The sequence below is a fragment of the Medicago sativa genome, chromosome 4 (genome assembly GCF_051527215.1).
Source record: "Medicago sativa cultivar Bolivia chromosome 4, Bolivia_mono, whole genome shotgun sequence".
In the NCBI taxonomy this organism is placed as follows: domain Eukaryota; kingdom Viridiplantae; phylum Streptophyta; class Magnoliopsida; order Fabales; family Fabaceae; genus Medicago; species Medicago sativa.
Genome location: NC_140752.1, coordinates 98,037,705 through 98,059,758, shown reverse-complemented (window position 1 = coordinate 98,059,758; position 22,054 = coordinate 98,037,705). Strand labels below are relative to the sequence as shown.

The 22,054-nt window shown below is 33.8% G+C and overlaps 4 protein-coding genes and 1 long non-coding RNA gene across 6 annotated transcripts; 3 read left to right on the top strand and 2 right to left on the bottom strand.

The window, feature by feature from the left end:
* The first annotated feature begins 1,398 nt into the window (after window positions 1-1,398).
* Window positions 1,399-4,187, top strand: LOC146934430 (ATP sulfurylase 2-like). Of its 2 annotated transcripts, none has more exons than XM_085706329.1 (3): window positions 1,399-2,386; window positions 2,910-3,167; window positions 3,674-4,187. In XM_085706329.1, exons 1-3 carry the CDS (start codon window positions 2,258-2,260, stop codon window positions 3,776-3,778), a joined length of 492 nt encoding a protein of 163 aa, XP_085562455.1. In that variant the 5' UTR covers window positions 1,399-2,257; the 3' UTR covers window positions 3,779-4,187. The 2 variants fall into 2 exon arrangements, with proteins under 2 accessions (XP_085562455.1, XP_085562456.1); XM_085706330.1 differs by having other exon boundaries at window positions 1,412-2,386; window positions 3,591-4,187.
* A 566-nt stretch (window positions 4,188-4,753) lies between these two features.
* On the bottom strand, window positions 4,754-7,741 carry LOC146934429 (uncharacterized). The gene is made up of 2 exons (XR_015007761.1): window positions 7,236-7,741; window positions 4,754-5,482 (listed from the first exon to the last, which is right to left on the bottom strand). It is a non-coding gene; the product is annotated as an uncharacterized LOC146934429 (long non-coding RNA).
* Window positions 7,742-7,811: 70 nt separating this feature from the next.
* Window positions 7,812-9,731, top strand: LOC146934428 (Pyridoxal phosphate phosphatase-related protein). The gene is made up of 3 exons (XM_085706328.1): window positions 7,812-8,138; window positions 8,226-8,430; window positions 9,170-9,731. Exons 1-3 carry the CDS (start codon window positions 7,873-7,875, stop codon window positions 9,425-9,427), a joined length of 729 nt encoding a protein of 242 aa, XP_085562454.1. The 5' UTR covers window positions 7,812-7,872; the 3' UTR covers window positions 9,428-9,731.
* A 1,542-nt stretch (window positions 9,732-11,273) lies between these two features.
* Window positions 11,274-14,243, bottom strand: LOC146934427 (putative F-box/LRR-repeat/kelch-repeat protein At1g11620). The gene has a single exon (XM_085706327.1). The coding sequence runs from the start codon at window positions 12,712-12,714 to the stop codon at window positions 11,476-11,478; it is 1,239 nt and encodes a 412-aa protein (XP_085562453.1). The 5' UTR covers window positions 12,715-14,243; the 3' UTR covers window positions 11,274-11,475.
* A 3,855-nt stretch (window positions 14,244-18,098) lies between these two features.
* LOC146934426 (inactive protein kinase SELMODRAFT_444075-like) lies at window positions 18,099-22,054 on the top strand. The gene is made up of 9 exons (XM_085706326.1): window positions 18,099-18,326; window positions 18,545-18,699; window positions 18,790-18,884; window positions 19,105-20,144; window positions 20,245-20,405; window positions 20,566-20,642; window positions 20,733-20,880; window positions 21,216-21,365; window positions 21,651-22,054. Exons 1-9 carry the CDS (start codon window positions 18,146-18,148, stop codon window positions 21,684-21,686), a joined length of 2,043 nt encoding a protein of 680 aa, XP_085562452.1. The 5' UTR covers window positions 18,099-18,145; the 3' UTR covers window positions 21,687-22,054.

Below are 22,054 nucleotides of genomic sequence, written 5' to 3'. Positions count from 1 at the left end.
TCTCTGATGGCACGTAGGAGTGTAAATTGGGGGTTGAAAAATAAAGGGTAACCATGAATAATTATTCATAAAAATATGGGACCAAAATTATAATTAAGCTCTTGCTAACCACTCGTTAAGGAATCTTTAATTATAAATTTTATTTTGAAAATGTAAATCTTTATTTTTTATTAAGTAGTAACAATTACACAACATTTTTACAAAAACTTATCTATTTTTTTCCCTAAAAAAAAAAAAAAAAACTTATCTATTTTAATTGATTAACCAATGCCTAGTGGTACTGGGCAAAAGTTATGGTGCATAAGTCATAACTTATGCACCATGCATAAGTTAATCACAACCATCAGATAATTGGACACTTGTAATGATCCTATGGTTCTCACCTCAGACCCCACAATCAGTCCCCACAATCTTCTCCTACCCCTCATACGACTCAACCTTGCTCGCGCGCCACCATAACCTCCGTAACTCCGACGTCCTTTTCCGGTTGATTCACCATAACCTCTGTAACTCCTAGCTCACAAATTTCTCACAGAGAGAGAGAGAGCTTCACAAAGATTACATTTCTCATTGTAATCTCGTGAATTCGTTTTTCTCTTCTCCTTCTTCATCGATTCTATACAATTCAGTTTCGTAATACCAGAGTTCGAATCAGTATAGTGAAGAAAATGGTTTGTCACGTGAATCTCGTCTTCTTCGCTGTGTTCTTCGTAACTTTCATTTCTCAGAGCTTCGCATTCACTGATCCACTTGATGGTAACCCTTTCATCTTTTCTTGAATATTCAATTGAAAAATCGATTATTGTGTTAATTAGAACTGTTTTTTGTTATCTTCGAATCAAATTAGTTTAATTTAATTACATTTGTGAACCGCAATTTAGAATGATGGTTTGCGTTATCTTTGAATTGAATTCACTTTCAAGATAACATTGAAGAAAATTATGTTATGATATTAAGATTCTACATGATATTGTGTAGGCAAGAAAACCTGTGCATTTGAATTGATTCTTCTGGTATATGCATATTCTGTTATGAGTAGGGTTTAAAATCACGGTCACGGTTGTCACATTGTATTGAATTCGTAGTCTTTGATAATGCCGATAATCACGTTCAAATGGTTTCAGAGTAAAACTTGAAAAAACCATTTACACAGCATATTGGTTTTGGCATATTAATTCAAATATCAGATTTGTTCTTAGTATCAATTTAGTTATTGAAATTTAGTGATTTGGTTGTAGCAATTAGCTTCAAGTTTGCTTCAGTTGTAGGTTCAATTTATGATATCTAATGGTTGTTTGTTCTTAACAGTGTTTGTTGCTGTTTTCAATGAATTTGATATCAACTTCATCTGAGAGTGGACAACTGAGTGTTGAAACTTCATCACCGATTCATGGTGAGAGTGGACAATTGAGTGTTGAAAGTACTTCAATGATTCATGCTGACAGTTCTCAATGTTACTCCCCATTGAAATCAGGGTGGGACACCATGATTTTGCCTAACTTATCGTCAATCCAAACATACACTGAGTTGACGATATAGTGAGAGTTTCAATAAACTACAACGACTCATCATATATTATATGATTTATTTTTTCACACATCTCACTTGCTTGTTTACATGCCTACAATTTTCAATCTTATATGTTGTTATAACTTGAACTCATGAAATCATTGTGTTTTAAATTAGATTTTGCAATGTTTTAGAAATCGAACCGGACATCAAACTGACAAGACCTCCGAGTCATAGTTCAATTTCTTTAAACTACTCAAACTGGGATGAAACCGTAGTTGAACCTCCCAAATAACTGAACCGGAGACAATCTCAGTTCATGGTTTAATTGGTTGAACCATCTTGTTCATTTTTTAACATGCTGGATTATTGAATTACAATGGCTATGGCTATTTAAGTAAACTCCTGTCATGGTGTCTTTGAGTTTTCACTTTTCATTAACCAATGACCATTAATTTCACTTCTTTGCAGCATTGAAATCTACAAGCATAACAAAGAAGAAAGAATAGCTAGAACCTGGGGAACAACTGCTCCAGGATTGCCTTACGTTGAGGAGGTCATTGCTCCAGCTGGAAATTGGCTTATTGGAGGAGATTTGGAAGTGCTAAAACCTATCAAATACAATGATGGTCTTGATAACTACAGGCTCTCTCCCAAACAACTTTGTGAAGAATTCGATAGGCATAAAGCTGATGCAGTTTTTGCCTTTCAGTTAAGAAATCCGGTCTATAATGGTCATGCCTTGTTAATGAACGATACTCGTCAACGTCTATTAGACATGGGTTACAAAAATCCAATTTTATTGCTTCATCCTCTTGGAGGTTTCACAAAGGTTGACGATGTTCCGTTAGATGTCAGGATGGAGCAACATAGCAAGGTAATTTCCATCATTTTTTGCTCATATAGCATCGAGTAAGAATCAATTTTGTTTAATACATGTGCTATAGAGTAGCGGTTTTTGAACACATCGCTATTGCTCTGAGATTCTCTATTTAATTCAAAATGTTGTCAAATAGCAGCTTTAGCGGCGCTGTAGAATTGTTGCATAGCAGAATTTGAATAAACGTGCTATTTTCCGCAATCCACGATTGACAGCACTGGTTAAAATAATGTGCATGTGCCTATAATAATCAATGTTTAAAAAATTGACCTTGGAAGTGGTTGAACTGCAATTCAATTTCAGTTATCCGTTCATTTGTAATTCTTTTATCCAGTGAGTTTCGACATGTTGAATCGTGACCAAGAACTGTCTACTGATTATTCGAGAAGTTAGATTGCGGTTTCGACCTGGTATAAAGCAGTTTAACCATGACCTATAGATCTTTCTTGTTTGTTGTACAGTTAATTTTTTAAAGCATTGGTTTTATATCTAATTGTGAAATTCTTTTTCTTGTTCATAGGTCCTAGAAGATGGAGTTCTTGATCCAGAGACAACCATTGTTTCTATATTTCCATCGCCTATGCGTTATGCAGGGCCAACTGAAGTACAATGGCATGCAAAGTCACGGATAAATGCAGGCGCCAACTTCTATATTGTTGGTCGCGATCCCGCTGGTATGGGTCATCCAACTGAGAAACAGGACTTGTATCCTGATCATGGAAAAAAGGTGCGTAGCATGGCTCCTGGTCTCGAGAAGCTTAACATTTTGCCATTCAGGGTAAGTAGTATTGCTTTTGCACATGAAGCTTAACATATGTTCTTTCAATGATACTTTCTTTAGTAAAAACCGTATAAATAGATCCAAGTCAAACAACACTTCAACGAATCAGATTTTTTTTAGAAAGCAATCCGAACCAAATCACATGCTATTATAATCTTCGGATCAGATGAATTGCTGCCTCAAAATCGATAAAAGCTGAACTGTGAACACCCCTTCACAATGTTGTCCATTTTTTTGTACAAAATTTCATTGAATACATCATATATCTTATTGTTGGGGATGACAAATGGCATAATTTCCTTGTTCTTTAGTATACAAAGTTACTTTTTTTAAGTTCAATATGCTTGCTACCTAAAATTTTGCTGATAAGTTGGCAGTTTTATTTTAATGACTTACCTTGTTTGCCATTTTATATTACAGGTGGCAGCTTATGACACTAAGGTAAACAAGATGGCATTTTTCGACCCTAGCCGTGCTAAAGCTTTCTACACGTTTTTATGCAGATCCTGAGGCATCTGAAGTTTTTCTACACGGTGTTCTTGAAACTGGGAAAACAGCAGAGGAGTTGCTTCTTTCTAAAGGTGTACGTAAAGACCCATCTTCCGTGACACCGTCTAAGTCTTCAAAAGTAGCTGCTGTCGGTGAACCATCTGCTGGTGTGAAGTCCTCTGCACCAAAGTTCAAAGAAAGACCAAATCCAATTAAGTCAAAGAAGCGACTTAAAAGTGATTATGAAAAAACTAGAGAAAGGCAGAAATTCCTTATAAATCGGAAGAAACAAAAGAGAGATGATGAAGCTTTAAAAAAAAAAGTGGTCACTGATTGATTGTTTTTATGTTATAAGTTTGTATTAGATTTTATTGTTATGTATTGATGATTATAGGTTGTTACAAAACCATTAGACAATTAGTTTGGTTTCGTGTAGAACACTATCAAAACCATTAAACCACACTTATGGTTTCAGTAATAGTTTTTATTTAAAATCATTTGTCAATAATAATTTTCACTATTATTTTATTTTATTTAGCATTTGACAATTATTTTTCTTTCACATACAAGTCTATTAAAACCATTAAAGCGCAATTATATTTAGACAAAGTCAGAAATTCGTTTTACAACGTAAGAAATAAAAGAGAGATGACGAGGCTTTACAAAAAAGTGGTTACTTATTGATTAATTCACATTAGGTTATAAGTGTGTACTATTAAGTGGTTACTTAATAATGATTTAAATGTTTATCACAATTTTTTTATTACAAAACCATTAGACAATTATTTTGGTTTCACGTTGAAAACTATCAAAACCATTAAACCATACGTATGGTTTCAGTAATAATTTCAGTGCATAACATCTTAATCATTATTTAAAATCATGTACCAATAATAATTTCATTTAAAACCATTACACAATTATATTGGTTTCACATAGTCCACTATCAAAACCATTAAACCATACTTATGGTTTTAGTATTCCATACCCCTAAGTTTAATAAAATTAAATTAAATTGAACATTCTTGGACAAAAAATAAAATAAAATGAACATTATACTATGAAACATATAAAAAGAAACGACTCCGGATATATAGTGTCACTTTCATCATAAACTTGATACAAATTCAGAAATTCATCAACATCTTTATACGAACTCCAAAAGAAACATTAAAACTCCATAAAATTGATACAAATCTAGAAATTCATCAACATCTTTATACAAACTCCAAAAACAACATTAAAACTCCAAAAAAAACATTAAAATCAATCACTACAGTTTAAGAGCACAAAATTCTCAATCAGGTAAAGATCCCTAGAACCGCTACACCAGAAACATTCGACCCCGGAAAATGAAACCGTTGCAACAGAATTGGAAACACAGTGAAAACTCGCTCCCAACACACCGTCTGCAAAACAGAATCACACTGACAAACCTCAATGCACAGTTGCAGATATGCAACATTCCTCCAAAGCCACTGTCATTCAAAAGCTCAATTATCTCCTCTTTTCTTCTTTTGCCATGTACTGAATGCATAAGCTCATATACCTTAGGTATACTCATCTTGTGCCTTAGTCTTTTCTTTGCATTTTCATCATCCGATTTTCCTTCATCAGAATCTTGTGCTTCATTCTGTTGTTTCTTTTTTTTCATTCTTCTTTATGTACTGTTTCTTTTCTTTTCCCTTAGCCTCGTATGATTCCCGCTCCTTATTTTTATCACCACCGGATGATGAAGCAGTGACATTCCTTTGCTCCTCCTCCAATTGTGTCAGTCCAATACTGAATGATGGCAATGGTCCTATGTCCCTGGTTTTTTTCACCTGCATGATCACAGAAAACCATTAAGTACATCTAATGGTTTTGGATTACAACTCACAAAAACCATTTCCACAAAAAAATGGTTTTGGTATAATTTTAATGATGTACGGTGATGATGATGAAATATTTGACACATGCAGGTGATTTTCTACAAATGTGGTACATTCTTCAAGCATAATATTTTGTAGTAATGTAACATGATCAACATTAAGCAAATTTCACACTATTCTACTAAACTATAGGTTTACAATTTTTTCATAAATACATCAAAAAAACTATAGGTTTACTAAACTATTCTACTAAACTATAGCATGAAACTAATGCTTCCTATTTCTAGATGTAAAATTTAACAAATATTAATTATCCATAGTTTCATTACTGAAATATTATGTGCCCTTCATATTAATATTGTCAGCTCAAACAGTTCAAAATTTCACTTAAATATTGTCAAACAGGCTTGCTATAATTGCTCCAAGATTAATCTATGTTCATGAAAGACAAAAGTTTCATTTACATCTTCAACTCCCTTTAGGTCCTTCAAATTACTTCCAATGGATTTTCATGTCACACCTTCAAAGTGACTCGAACAAACTATAATAATATGAACAAGATTGCACCGACTTAGACCAACAGCATACTTAAACATCACCACTGGCATACAAAAATAGCAATAACTGAGAGATCCCAATAATCATGAATAATGTCGCCAAAAGCATAATAACCCAACAACAAAAATTAATCAGAATATAAATAGAAACAACACTAAGTAGACAAAATTCATCCCAAGTCATGCACATAAAGTAATGTTTTTGTCTCGCGCACAAACACATATGATGCAGTTTTATATTGAGTCCATCAATTTAAGTTTTATGGAATGCAGAGATAAAAGAGAACTACAAGAACCATCGATCATAGATTTTGACCAACAATATCAGCTCAGCTGGGAAACACGGACCAATAAAACCAAACAAAATAAGTTCTAAAACAAAACACATTGTCATCTTGAAAAAGAACTCGAAAAGGATAAATCTCATATGCATTCATATGGCCACGAAGAGAAGACTGTCCAGTACCAGCTATGGATACTGACACGGAGGGTAATTTGCAACCTTTGTTCTGAACAGCACCACTGCAAGTTTCTCTAACTAGATCCCAGCCACCAACAGTTAACGTTTTGTGATTCCATATTGATTTACAACCCAGGAATACATGAATTATTCCTTAATCTATTACAAAATTGAATTCAGTGTTTGCATATAGAAAATTTTGGCATGTAAACTCAAAACAAAAAGATTTTCTAATACATGCTAATGTCCATTCAACACTACTTAAAGCTGCTAATACGTTTCATCATTTGTGTATTCAATACTACTCAAATCAAAGCAAAAAAGACACAATAGTAACTCAATAACTTTCTCCATGTACCAATCAAAGCAAAAGCAAAAAAGACTATCAAAACCATTAAATCATACTTATGGTTTCACTAACAATTTCCATGTACCAATAATAATTTCATTGAAGACAGCAACAAACACTATTAAGAACAAAAAAACCATTACATATCATAAATTGAAACTACAACTGAAGCTAAATTGATCCTTATTAATTGCTACAACTGAAGCTAAATTGATCATAATATCAACAATTGAATCCCTAAACTTGAATCACTAAATTGATCCTAAGAACAGAAAACCATTAACAAATCCGAAATTTGAATCAAAACCTAAATACAACAAAAATTATATACATGATTACCTCTTCAAAATGCAGTACGAATGTTGCCGGAGAAATCACGTCGGAGCGCGAGCAAGGGTGAAATTCAAGCAACCTCGCCGGTGAAATCACGTCGCAATCACGCTGTGACCGAGCCGGATAAACTACGTCGGAGCGGCGAGCAAGGGACAGCAAGTCAGAGCGCGTTTGGAAGTTTGGCAGCACGTCGGAGCACGTCGCAATTGGAGGTGGTGAACAACGGTGATGGAAGTTTGTTTCCGGTGGTTAGACGATGAATGACGGTGGTGAACGACGGTTGTTTCCGATGGTTAGATGATGATGATGATGAATGAATGAACACAGGTGAATGAACGACGTCGCAATTGCAACACATTATTTCCGGTGGTTTTGTTTGTTTCCGGGTTGGGTTTTCTTTGGGGGGGTGTGTAGGAAGCAATTGAGTTGGTTAATGGGCTGGACTTATGCAAGACTTATGTATGGTGCATAAGGATTGCTTATGCACCATAACCACACCCGTGGTACTGTACTTAGTTATCATTCTCCTTGTGATTAAGCTTAAACTTTATTTTAAAACTAGTACTTGACATTATTCAATCCACCTTCATAGTTCATTCAATACAGTATCGGGTGAGCTGTAGATTATTGGCACGTTGCAAAAATGGTGGTGATGGTGGTAGTGGTTTTGGACTTTGATCGAACCATTATCGACGACGACAGTGACAGATGGGTGATAAACGAAACGGGTCTCACCGATCTTTTCAACCAACTCCGCGCCACCATGCCATCATGGACCTCTCTCATGGACAGGATGATGGAAGAGCTTCACTCCAAAGGGATTACCACCGACAAAATTGCTAACTGCCTTAAAACTGCTTTCCTCAGTCCAAACATCGTCTCCGCCATCAAATCTGCACACTCTCTTGGGTACTACTGCTCTTTCTCAACCTTCTCTTCTCTGCTATGAGAGTTTGACGTTTAACTTAACAAATTTTTTTTATATTCATTTTGCAGATGTGATTTAAGGATAATTAGTGATGCCAATTTGTTTTATATTCAGACTATTCTTGAACACCATAATATTTTAGGGTGTTTTTCCCAAATTAATACAAACCCAACATTTGTTGATGAAAAGGGTCGCCTTTGTATCACTCCATTTCATGATTCAACAACATTGCCTCCTCATGATTGTCAACTCTGCCCTTCCAATATGTGCAAGGTACACTTCACTCTCTCTTCTTCAATTCAACTACTTAGTTTGAAATGAACTTAGTTTTGTACTACAACTGATCTGTTAAGTCTGAGCTGCTTGAGCCAAAACAACTGTGTTTTTTTTTTTTTTTTTTTTTATGTAAAACTGTTTGTGTGATACTGATAACCAGGATTTTAAATAGCAATTGCATTAACAGTTGCAGTTGCAGCCTTGTCGCGATTCTTGATACTGCCTCGAATAGCGATCAAATGCCGCCTTGATTGCAGTTTCCTTGTAGTTTCAACAACATAAAAAATTGTTATGCCGTGGCCCAGATCTTGGTCATAAACCTTTATTTATTTAAAACCCTGATTATAGCTTCTAATCAAACCAAGTTTTGGAGTTGAAATCAATTTTGATTGAAAATAACCAAAAATCTTGATTTTTACTATAGATTATCTTTGAGGCTAGACATAATTAGTTGCAACATTATGTTGTGTGAATCTGAGCACTCAATTAATCTTGCATATTTGTTTCAATAAGATAATAATCTTGCATATTTCATATTTGAGTATTCAAGCTGAAGCATTTGTACTAAGTTAGTTGATAAAATGGTCCAGGAAGTATCAAAATTTCCACCCCATCATACAGTTGGTGAAATTCCTGCTTATGTATACAATATACCACTTGCAAATTGAAATCTGCTGTCATGTGATCCATCCTTCCAACTTCAATTTCATTGACTTATTCTTCTATTCCATCTTAGGGTTTGGTAATAGACCGAATCCGAGGTTCTTTACCTGAAAGCGAAACAAGATTCATCTACGTTGGAGATGGAGCAGGTGATTATTGCCCTACTTTAAAGCTTGAGGGAGGTGATTTTGTGATGCCTAGGAAGAATTATCCCCTCTGGAACAGGATCTGCAGTGATCCAAAACTAGTTCATGCAAAAGTTCATGATTGGAGCAATGGAGAGGAGTTGGAGAGCATACTACTAAACCTCGTCAACAAATTGGCCACATAGCTCAAAAGGTACACGGCTACACGTGTTACATTCCACTTCATTCAATAGGTAGCAATGTTAGCACCTTAAATTTGAATGGTTGCTCTGATAGGTAGCATTCTCAAAGACAATCACTGTTTCTATTTCCTCTCCAACATATAGCAATAATTGGATGTATCAATGTTAGTAAAAATCCATCTAACATGTATTGTTTTTCCTTTATAACTGGTTGGTGTGATTTGTAAACATCATCAGAAGGCAGAACTTTAATACCTAAATGCTCCAGTTCTAATAGAGAATGAAAAACACTATTTTGGTTTCAAAACATTTCTCCGTTGTGATTTCAAGAAAGGAAAATGTTGAACAGTAGGAAAGTGTTTCTTTACTAATTATGTTATAGTGGGAAGATGATTTTTTTCCCCATTAGTTTTCATTTTTCAAGAGAATAACTGATAACTATATTTATCCTAATTATTATCAGTTAGAAAATAACTTTCTATATTTAGTCGCATTAGAAAATTAGAAAATAACATTCATAAGAACACTGGTTAAAAATGATTGTCAATTTATTTTTCAAGAAAAGCCATCCGTAAAACTACATTTATCAAATTATAGTGATCCTTGAAATTTGGTTTGGAAAATTCTATTATTTCATATATTCTAATTATCCTAGTTGATACTCCACTTTATTAAGCGCAAATCCTCACCTTATCCTCTAAAATTTGCACACACACTATCACTTTGGTCCGTGATTATATTGAAATTTAAATTAAATCTCTGAAGTGGATGTCGTGTCCGCTATCACGCTTGTCCAAAAAGTGAGGTCCGCAACTTAAGTCTCTGATTACGACAATTTGCCATGTTATGTGTCACGTAGCATGTCAACTATTCTCACATATGTGCCCCACATGAATATGAACAAAATTGACAATGTCGAAACAAACAACTTAAGCTGGTAAAAGTTAATTTCTGCCATAGAACCTTGAAACCACATTTACCCTTCTTATTCCCCAAATCTTGATTTGTTTTGGCTTGACTACAAGCCCACCAGGCTGAGGAAGAATCTCTCTGTCATGTTCAAGTTAAGGGGGGCAATAGGTTCTAGTACATAATGATTAAAGGGTAACGGTGCCACTTTTATCTGAATTAACCATTCAACTGCTCTGAGTTTTCCTTTGCATCCTTCAATTCTTACACAAAAATGAGATGCTTGGAATTACCTATACAATCTTCTTTATTGCGATCAACACAATTAGAGAAAGCTTATATTAAGAAAGTGCTTATAATAAGAAAGCTTATTTGTATGATGCTAACTTTTCCCAGTAATCGGTGCTTGCTTCATGCTGCAAAGCCGGCCTGGCATCCCTGACAGACACTTCTTTTCTGTAACTGAGTTTGTGTAATTGTTGATTTTTTGTTTATTCTACGTCTTCTTTGTCTTCAATCACTTTTCTGCTACTTGAAAAGATGATTCTTTTGCTTGTTTACTTACTATAGACCAAAATTGTAGTTAATAATTTCCACACAACTCTCTAATAATTTCCACATACATGTTCCTTTTCTGTTTGCTGTGTTTCTACTATTCAGTTTGTGTTAGGAACCTTTCAAACATTTGCACAATAAAAATTAGAGCGAGGGGATTTAAACTTGTCCCTTGTATCCAATACAACATAATAGATCATTTCTTCTAGAATTTTAACATTTTATTCAAAACATAGAGGTTTTGTTTCTTTAGCATGTTTAAAAACCTTAATTAGAGACTGAACGAACACTTTCTTGAAAGTGTTTGAATTTCATTGATATTCATAAAATGGTTATGACTTTTTTTTATCCCTCGAACAATCTTTGTTGATTTGATCTCCACAGGTTTGTTTCAAAAGGACGATTCTCCTATCAAATCTAAGCTACTTTGAGTGAAAAAACATCATCATAGATTAAATAAAACTCAACAATAAAGAACAATTGTATTATTCAAGACATAAAACGTGTTTTTCCTCCCAAAAAACTAATCACCTAATAATCTAAGAAATTAAAAACAGATGAAGCATACATCCAGTAAATAATCTTATTCAGTTGATAGTGATGACTCTGGACTCTGGAGGCAGCTCCAAATTTGCTATCTCTAATTGAAAAGGACTTAAATTAGTTTTCTCATAACCAGGAACAACCTCAAATTTCTCATCCCGTAAGTTGCAAACAAAAACTCCATCAGCATAAGAATGTAAATAGACAATATCCCCATCATAGGGATGAAACCCTCCAACCCTCTTATGATAATTAGCACAAAACTTCTGTGGTAATTTTGTGGATAGATCAATCCTATGCACCAAATCCCAACGATTCTTTTTTTTGGAAAAGAAATCCCAATGAGTCTTTCCAACAAGTTCCCAAACTCTCAAATCATTTTGATCGATATCAGCTATCCTCAAATTACTACCAGAGATCCCAAGAAACCCAAAACTTGTTATATTCGTTGAATCAACTTGTAATGGATAATCAAGGGTATATCGGGTTGTTGTATCAGGATCAAACACAAAAATATTTGTCTTGCCCATGAAATACAACCGTCCACAATAGGAACAACTTAGAAGCCGGTGAGGACAAAAAGTGAAGCCACCCGGAATGTACATAAAAATGCGTTCCCAGTGCCCTTTCTTTGAGGAGAAAACATCAACTTTGATCTCAAACATCCTTTCCATTGATTTGGTGATCACAACTTCGATGATCACAACTTGAAAGTTGCGTTGATCTGAACAACGATTGGTCACTATCTGCTTCGGTTTGCAAACGAACCCTACGGCGTATCTATTTCTCCTCCGCTCCCAGAGATCAGGTATATGGATACACTCTTTAACGAGTGGATCATATATGTAATAGCCGGTAGCACATGTGTCCCGATTCTTAGAACACAAGAATAAACCGTTGGAATAACTGCATATGCTACCAGGACCTTTGATGATCATATACAGAGGGAAAGGAATAGGAATCTCTAGAGGCTGATTTTGTTGAGATTGTTCCGAAAAAGCTAACATAAGTTCATGAGGTGTGACAAATATCAAGATTGATTTGAGAAGAGAGTATTGATGAGATGTGAATTGTTTTATGAAATTAGGACTTGAAATTAAAGCCAACCAACCTTTTGAAACACATTTGCATGCAACGGTGGAACTCAATGGCACACGAATGAAAATTTGGTGTAACAAATCATCTGATAAATATGTTATGTCACACCTTGAAGACAACTTAGCAAGTGAGATATCATGAGCCATATGAACAACACACAAAAACAATACAGACAGAAAATACATGAACACACACAGCAGTTAAAAATTGAGAGAACAAAGGAGAACCAATTGGCGGCGTCAGTTGCCTGGTTTTTTGTAAAACCCTCGGTCTCACAATATTAGTCATTCAAGGTTTGTGTATGATTATTAAGAAAATGATTAACTTTGTTGATTTTAATGATAAAATTAATAACATTTACTAAAACACCCTTATTAATTGTAGTTAGTGGAGTAGTTAAGTTGGATGAAATTAAATAAATAAGGGTATAATAGGGGAAAAAAATAATAAATGCTGCATTGGTATTGTAAAGTGACAATTATTTTGAGAAAAAGAAAAAAATGCTAAAGAGACAATAATTGTGAGACGGAGGGAGTATTACCCTAGGACTAGGATATTTTAAAAACAATAGTTTTTCTTAAATAGGCATATAAAAATTTAATGAATAAATAATATTTAATATTGTAGGATATTTTTGACAAGAATATTTAATGCTTGAAACAGGATATTGATTTTGTTTTTATGAAAAAAATAGTTTTTTTTAATTAATTTATGTAAATAGTTTTTTTTTTTTACAAATAATTCATGTAAATAGTTATTAAAATTTCATTTAAGTATATATTTTTTATTTTGTTATTAACGTAAATTTTTTTTATTTTTTTATTTTGTTATCACCGTCCAAAAAAAGAAGCTACCACTGCGAGCTTTTTGACATATTTTGGTAAAACGATAAAGCTACATTAGTCCAAAAAAGTTTTTTTTTTGAGGGATAGTCCAAAAAAGTTATCAATGTGTTTTATGTTTACTTTAGTGAAATTGCATTTCTACGAATCTCCTCCTGATTGATAGTATATTTAAGTTGCACACACTATTACTTTTGTCCGTGATTATATTGAAAGTAAAAAAGAATCTATGAAAGTGAATGCTGTCTATCACATTAGTCCAATGCGTTAATTTACTATGATGATTTGGCATGTTAAGTACTTAGGTGCAATATCGATAGGGACTAAATTGAAAGTGTTGAAACAAACAACTTGAGTTAGGAAAATTCAACTTTGTCCCTTGAAACCACATTTCCCTTCTTCGTGCTATCAGCACACTAGACTGATGAAGAATCTTGTGTCTATCATGTGATAAGGGGGCAATAGTTTCTAGGACACCGGGGAATGAGTAAAGAGTAACGATGCAATCTTTATCTGAATAAACCAGTGAACTGTTTTGACTTTTCCTTTGCAGCCTTCACTTCTTACACAAAAGTGAGATGCTAAGAGTTACCCATACATTCTTCTTTGTTGTCATCGGCACAATTTGAGAAGCTGATATTGAGAAAGTTGTTTATACTGTATAAGAATCAAATTCTATGCTACTTTTATGATTACATATGCTTATAGAAGCACTTGAGAAGATGATTCTTTTTCTTGTTTACTTGCTATTCAAGTCATTCATCACTATATGTTGAAGGTGCTTTGCAAAGTATGTGTTAGCTTCTTCAACAAAGATGTGTGATATAAGCATAATTATAAAAAAGGCACTTTGAACAGATTATAAACAAAAAAAAAAATTGCGAGGACTAAAAATGAAACTTTTAAAGGGACTCAAAAAGAAACTTTTTTTTTTATTAAATATCTATTTATAGCATCTCAATATAATATTAAATCTGAAACGATTGATATAAAATGCCAATTCACATTAATTTTAATTCTCATTTTATGCCAAGGCACATTTTTTTACATATTACGCAAAAGTGTTACCGTAGACAAACATTGCCTATCTACATCGTTCATCGTGGTCTACCCCTCCGGTCACATTATCGTGCAGTGGAATTTCAACCATAGAGAAAAAATAGATGCATACAATCGGTAGATAATTTATAATTTGTTCATAATTAATATAATAAATTACTACTCCCTCCGTCCCTATATGTAACCACCCTTTCCCTCTAATAAAAGGGTGTTTACATATAGGGACGGAGAAGGGTGTTTACATATAGGGACGGAGGGAGTAGTTAATAAGTTCAATTAATTAATGGCTCAATCACTTATCCATGTTTTCTTTTGAATCACAGCTACTACTCCCTCCGGTCTCAAATGTAAGCAACTTTTCACTTTTTAGATTCATTCAATAAATGATGTACGTGGTCTATAATATGGACCACATACAACATTTATTAAATGAACCTAAAAAGTGAAAAGTTGATTACATTTGAGACCGGAGGGAGTAATTCATTGACAACTATTAGTATAACTTTTTTTTTCCTAACTACCACTAGTATAATCTAAACAGCTACAAAAGAAACCATATTTTAAATAATCAAATGATTGAATTTGGAATTCTATTTTTTGCTATCATTATATTAGTACGAAGTTTTCATCCATCGAAAATCCGTGAGACATACAAGATGGGTTCTCGAAACCTCTAACCATGTGCTTAAGGACTCAAGTCTCATACCACTTGAACCAATTCATTGTTGGTTGAAATTCTAATTCTAATCTAAATATCATTATATTTTAGATGTTTTAATTGGAAGAATTGCTTGATACTACCTTAGTCCCTAATTATAGGGCCCTTTTGAAAAAATAACGGGAATTAAGATAGTGGATATTTGTATTAAATATGTTTGTAATTACTAATGTTTTTACAATTTTATCCTTTAAGAGAGAGAGTTGGTTTATGTTTTCAACATGTTATTTATTGCTGAGGGAAGAAAAAGATGTATAATAAATAGGGGCATGTATGTAAAGAAATAATTAATGTAGTTGGAAATAGCAAAGGGGTCTTATAAAAAGGGACAAAAAAATTTCTCAAAAGGGTATTATAATTAGGGACGGAGGTAGTAACTTATGTGGCATTAATGAACTCAAAATAATTTAATGAACTCATCATAAAGCTTGACACGTGAGAACTGAGAAAACATAAACTCGTTTGAAAGAAAGTTTGTGCCGATCTGGTCTCACTAGTGGGTTTGTGTTGGCTTGGCAGGAGTATTAGTATTTTTAGTAGTAGTAATGCAATGGTTCATTAAATGTGCACATGTAACTGTTCAAGCAATATAAAATATGACTTCAAACTTTCACTTTCAGCCACCAAATTCATATTCTTGTGTTGGCTCATTACATCAACCAAAACAATTAGAATTGGTTAGCACGTACTAGTCAATTCAATTGAGTTTTTTTGGCCATTCTATTTGTATGCACTACGGAAAGGTTTCCACCGTTTGATAATTAATCCAATTTTGGTACCTTCTTTCTAGTCTAGACATGTAATGAAAGCTATACATTTTTAATGCATTTCACTTTCTTATGCCAAATGTTGAATGGGGATTGATGTGAGCTGCAATTTCGTGCCGAATATAATTACAGATACTATATAGTACTTTCAAATTAAATAAACTATCTTAATAGTTGTTGGAACTTCTATATAGAAGTATATAGTACATTCAAATTAAATAATCTTCATAGTTATTGGAGCTTCTATATAGTACATTCAAATTAAACAATCTTAATTTTAATTGTTGGAGCTTTCTAAGAGGCTTAGTCCTTAGTTACTTGCAATAGAAAGGTACCAGCCCACTAGTTATAAAATTCACATGTTATGTCATCAATGCCACGGTATTTGAGGGTTGTGAGAGTGATTTTCAAGTTAAACCAAAGTTTTTTTGAAGAAGTTAAACCAAAGTTGTCACTTGCTTATAATACTTGCTATGAGTACTTTTAATATCCATTTCCCTATGTTCAAGCGATGCATTTGATACTCCTTCGATCTCTATTAATTTTTTTTAGCAATGATATTTGTACATCCATTTAATAACAACTTTAGTAACAACCTTATTTTTCTCTTTTTTTATTGGTAAGAAACAATGGAGATAGAAAAAGAAAGAAAGAGGATAATAACATCATGTGAGTATGAAAGAGAAAGTTGTTCAAAAATTGTCACAAAATAGTTGTACATATATCATTTTTTTTAATATATAGAATCAAGTTTGGTTGACTTAGGTTCCGAGACTCACTAGTGTTTCAGAGCATATCTTAAAATTCAAAAAACATTTACACAGAGAGGTAGTTAGATCAACATCAGAAGTTAAACACACATCTTACAGAAGAATCTGAGTAAACTTCTTATAAACTAAATCAACATTCATTAATTAGATGATATTGAAAAAAGTATTAAATGTATTTTTAGTAAGATATTACAAATGTGACACATAATATAATAGGATATGGATGGAGTGTGTGTATATATTGCACATCTCAAAATATTTTCTTAACTTTTGGTAACCAAAAAAGGCTTAAAATTTTGTGTTAAAAAAAGACATAGAACTACCAACATTTTATTGCATAAATGATACGTTTAATTTTCTAAATCATTTAGTATATGATTGCTTATGCGTTTTGTAAATCACATTTTCCTTAAAACCACGGCAACTCACCACGTTAATGCAAAAGCTTCAAATGCAAGCTTATAGAAATCACAGTAGTTTTGCTTTTGAAATCCCGCAAACGTGCATTTGTGGTTGCAAACTCTAAACCAAACAAACACATAGTTCAAAATTCGATCTTAGATTGATGTATATAATGCTACTCCCTCCGTTTCAAAATGAATGTCGCTTTAGCCAATTGCACACAAATTAAGGAATGGAATAAAGTAGTCAAATGTCATGGCAATTTTACCAAATTATCCTAATCAACTATTGGTTTGTTTTTCATTAAAGAAAAAATAATACTTTGGAAGTAGTGTAACATAGTATTAATTGAAGGGTACAATTGAAAAGAAAAAGTTATTATTGCATTGAAAACCGAAAGTGACATTCATTTTGAAACAATTTTTTTTGGCTAAAGCGACACTCATTTTGAAACGGAGGGAGTATAATGTGAGAATGATAGTACTTTATTAAAGGAAAAAAAAAAAGCTTAGTGCAACTTTTGTTTGTTCCTAAGATCAGATGTTGCTCTAAATTCAGAGCTTATAATAATGAATAATGTGACCCTTTTCATTTAATTTTGGGATTAGCAAACGGATTTGTCTCTACACACTCACATTCACATAACTTGTTTCACATGACCCTTTAATTAACTCATATAATTATTAAAGGAGGTTATAAATCTTTTTGTATTCTGTTTTGCAATCATTATAACAAAAACTGTTAGAAGAAAATAGCAATAGACAGCTTGGCTTACCTGAATCAAAATTCTGTTTCATCTTCCATTCTAATGTCACTTTCTTTTCTTCTTCTAATGTTCCTGTCACACTGATACAATTTTTTTTTTGTTTGCTTTAACGGCAACAAACATTGTTTGATTAAAGTGCCTTGAAGTTTGTGTCCACTGTCCATTTCTTTTTGTTTTTTTCTTACTTTTTGTACTTTTTTTTTTGAAACATTTCTTTTTCTTCTGGGTAGTTGATTTAACAATTCAGATGGGTTCTAGCAATTGATTTTTCTTGTCAAGTGTCAAACTTGAGATGAATAAACAAAAGGGTCATCATTATGTAGAAGAAATGAGTTCTTCCTCTAAGGTTGTTATAGTTGCAGTGAAAGCTTCAAAAGATATTTCAAGAACTGCTTTGGTTTGGGCTTTGACTCATGTTGTTCAACCAGGGGATTGCATTAAGCTTTTGGTCATCATTCCTCAACTTTCTTCAAGTATTGTCATTACTCTTTCTTTCATTTCAATTTTTCTCTACAATTTCATATGCTTTTGCAGCTTTTGTATCTTTTATGTGTCATGCTTTAATATTGATTACTTTGTGGAAAAAGAAAATTTGAATTAAGAAGTTGCATACAGAAAATGAGACACGAGACTAGAGTTTCTTGAGATCTGAACAATCTTGAAGTCTTTTTCAAATCTGTGTATTTTACAGGGAAGAAGGTATGGGGTATTTCAAGATTTACTACTGATTGTGCAACGAGTCACTGGACATCGCGATTAGGAACTGTTTCAGATCAGAAAGAAGTTATTACAAATTCATGTTCTCAATTAGTGCTTCAACTTCATGATTTTTATGATCCTGAGAAGGTTGGAACTAACATAACTCATTTATAATTTCCACATTTGTGTTTATATGCTATTCAGCCTTTGTAAGTAAACTTTCAAACATTTGAACAGATAAAGATTAGAGTGAAGATTCTTTCTGGTTCTTCGTGCGGTGCAGTGGCTGCTGAAGCCAAGAGAGTGCAGTCAAGTTGGGTTATATTGGACAGGTAATAACATTACTTTGTATTTTTCACATTCTTTTATAGAGACTGTGTTATTGTTTAAGGCATCTGTTAATTGACACTAATGACCATTTTACAACTGCCTCAGAAGGGATTTGAACTTTGTCCTTTACATGCAATACAATGTAATATGTTGTTTCTACTATATAATTTTCCAAATTATTTATGAGTTCGAAAACAATCATTCGTTCGTCCACAATTGCAGAAAATTGAAAGGTGAAAAGAAATACTGCATGGACGAGCTGCATTGCAATATTGTAATTATGAAGCATTCTCATCCGAAGATTCTACGATTGAATTTGAATAGTTCACCTAAGAAGGAAGGAAGAGATTGTGCATTGTCGTTGGAACCAAATGCATACACAAGTAACTTAAAAGACAATTTTGAACATTCAGATATAATTAGAGGTCCAGCAGTCACTCCTGCTAGTAGTCCAGAGCAAGGGTCACCACCATTGACTGTAACTGATATTGGAACAGCTTCAATATCAAGCTCAGATCCTGGAACATCGCCATTTTTCCACTCTGACAACTATGAAAGACGAAGGAGATGTTTTCCCTTTGTTGTTCACGAGGGACTGTCGAACCTTGAGGATATTGAGTCTGACTCAGAGAGTGAAAAGCTAAGTTCATCGTCAAAAAGTTCATCTTTTCAGCCATGGATTTCAAATGTAATTTGTGTAGATGGTGAGTTCTCAAAACATGAGGACAATATGCAAAGATCTAGTGATAATTCTTTGGTTTCTACCTATGAAGCTTTGCTTCAGAAATTGACATTCTTGGACCAAGATCCTATCTTTGGAGTGTCTACTGGTAAAATTGATGTGAACTTGAGCAAAAGTGTCAGAGAAGCAATTTCACTAGCCAGAAATGCACCTCATGGACCTCCTCCATTGTGCTCTATTTGTCAACACAAAGGACCTGCATTTGGGAATCCTCCAAGGTGGTTTACATTTGCAGAACTACAACTCGCCACAGTCGGGTTTTCTCAAGCAAACTTCTTAGCTGAAGGTGGCTTTGGTTCGGTACACCGTGGTGTTCTACAGGATGGGCAAGTTGTTGCTGTCAAGCAATATAAATTAGCCAGTACTCAAGGAGACAAAGAATTTTGCTCAGAAGTAGAGGTCTTAAGCTGCGCACAACACCGCAATGTTGTGATGCTAATTGGGTTCTGTGTTGAAGATGGAAGAAGATTGCTAGTTTATGAGTATATCTGCAATGGATCGCTTGATTCTCATCTCTATGGTAAATCCCCTTGAATCTTAAATAAGTTAAAACTACATTCATATAAGCTAATGGCAATTTGCAGGATAATAATTTTTTTAGAGGTCATTTGGATTTGCAGGACGGATGCAGAATGTGCTGGATTGGTCTGCACGTCAAAAAATTGCTGTTGGAGCAGCTCGTGGTTTGAGATATCTTCATGAAGAATGTAGAGTTGGTTGCATTGTACACCGTGATTTGCGGCCTAACAATATCCTCCTAACTCATGATTTTGAAGCATTAGTAAGTCTTATTTACTTAAGTACATTATTGCCTTCATATTCTTTTTGCGGCCCTTGGTGATAAATGATTGTTTATCTATAAAGCCAGACATGCATATTATGCTTTTAGACATGTTTCATTAATATATATGTCTCAACTAACTTTCAATTATGGATATTAGGTGGGAGATTTTGGACTTGCTAGGTGGCAGCCAGATGGAGACATGGGTGTGGAAACCAGGGTGATAGGAACATTTGGGTAGTGCTAGATGAAAGCCAATTTCTTTTTCATCTTTTTTTTTCATTGTTAGTTTTAAAATGTGATGGTAGAAATCTTTTGTTTCTTTAGGTATTTGGCACCAGAATATGCTCAAAGTGGTCAAATTACTGAAAAAGCTGATGTGTACTCATTTGGGATTGTATTACTAGAGCTTGTGACAGGTCGGAAAGCTGTGGATATTGGCCGGCCGAGGGGCCAACAATGCCTCAGTGAATGGGTATGATTTATACAATGAGTTTAATTGCTATCAAATTGTTGTATATCTGAAACAAAAGTCTCTGACACTCTCTTTTCAACATTCTTTCTATAAGTCCGTGTGGATCTGACTAAATCATGTGGGGTCCCATTTCCAAAGTTCATGGCCCATGTGATTTTTCATTCAATCATGAATAGTGTTGGAAAGAGAGTTGTTAGTATCATGTTTGAATGTATTGACTTATAATCACCTCTTTGACAATAAGAGTGTGCTATGATGCTTTTCTCACGAAACAAAGCATTGATCCATTTAAAACTATTTATTCATCATTGTCGGTGGTTCAAATATTTGTGTAGGCACGGCCATTGCTTGAAGAAAATGCCATTGATAAACTAGTAGATCCGAGCATACGAAATTGCTATGATGATCAAGAGGTTTATCGCATGATGCAATGTTCTTCTATGTGTATTCGAAGGGATCCTCATTTAAGGCCTCGAGTGTCTCAGGTTGGAGACTAAATCAATTTACATGTTTATAATTTATTTATTTATTACTCATCAAGTTCAAGCATAGTTGTCGATTGAACCAATTGAACTATGTCCCGAAAGTCATATGCCGATTCGATCTCCAAACAGATTCTGACAATTTATTTCAAGGATTATTAGGAGTTTGTCTATGAAGGACCATAACTCATGCAGACCATTCCATACAAACTAATCTTTCAAACATTGGTGTTTAATTAATTAGTAGTGCCTCCATCTCCATCCCTCATTTTTTGTGTTTTGTCACAGGTACTCAAGATGCTGGAAGGTGACATTGTCATGTGATTGCTGATCACTTCTCCATTTCCGAAGTATATCAGAAAACAAAAGGACAATCAAATTCAGAGGCTTGTGCAGAGGAAAACATGGAGGGGGGGAGGTTAAGGCTCTTCTTTTTATAGGTGGAGAGTGTGCAAGTTTAAAGCTTCTTGCATATTATACTTTTTACTCTTAAGTTTTTGGTTTAGTGATCATGTAAATAATAGCATCTACCTATCTGTCTGTGATTTTGTGGAGGGGAGAGGAACTGATAGTATAGTAAAGCTAACGAAATTGGAACTCCGATATATTATTATTTAGCTTTGTACAGAACAATATTCCAGTTTTGGTTTATCCTGCCCAGTTTAATGAAAATTCCTCAAACAATTACGTTA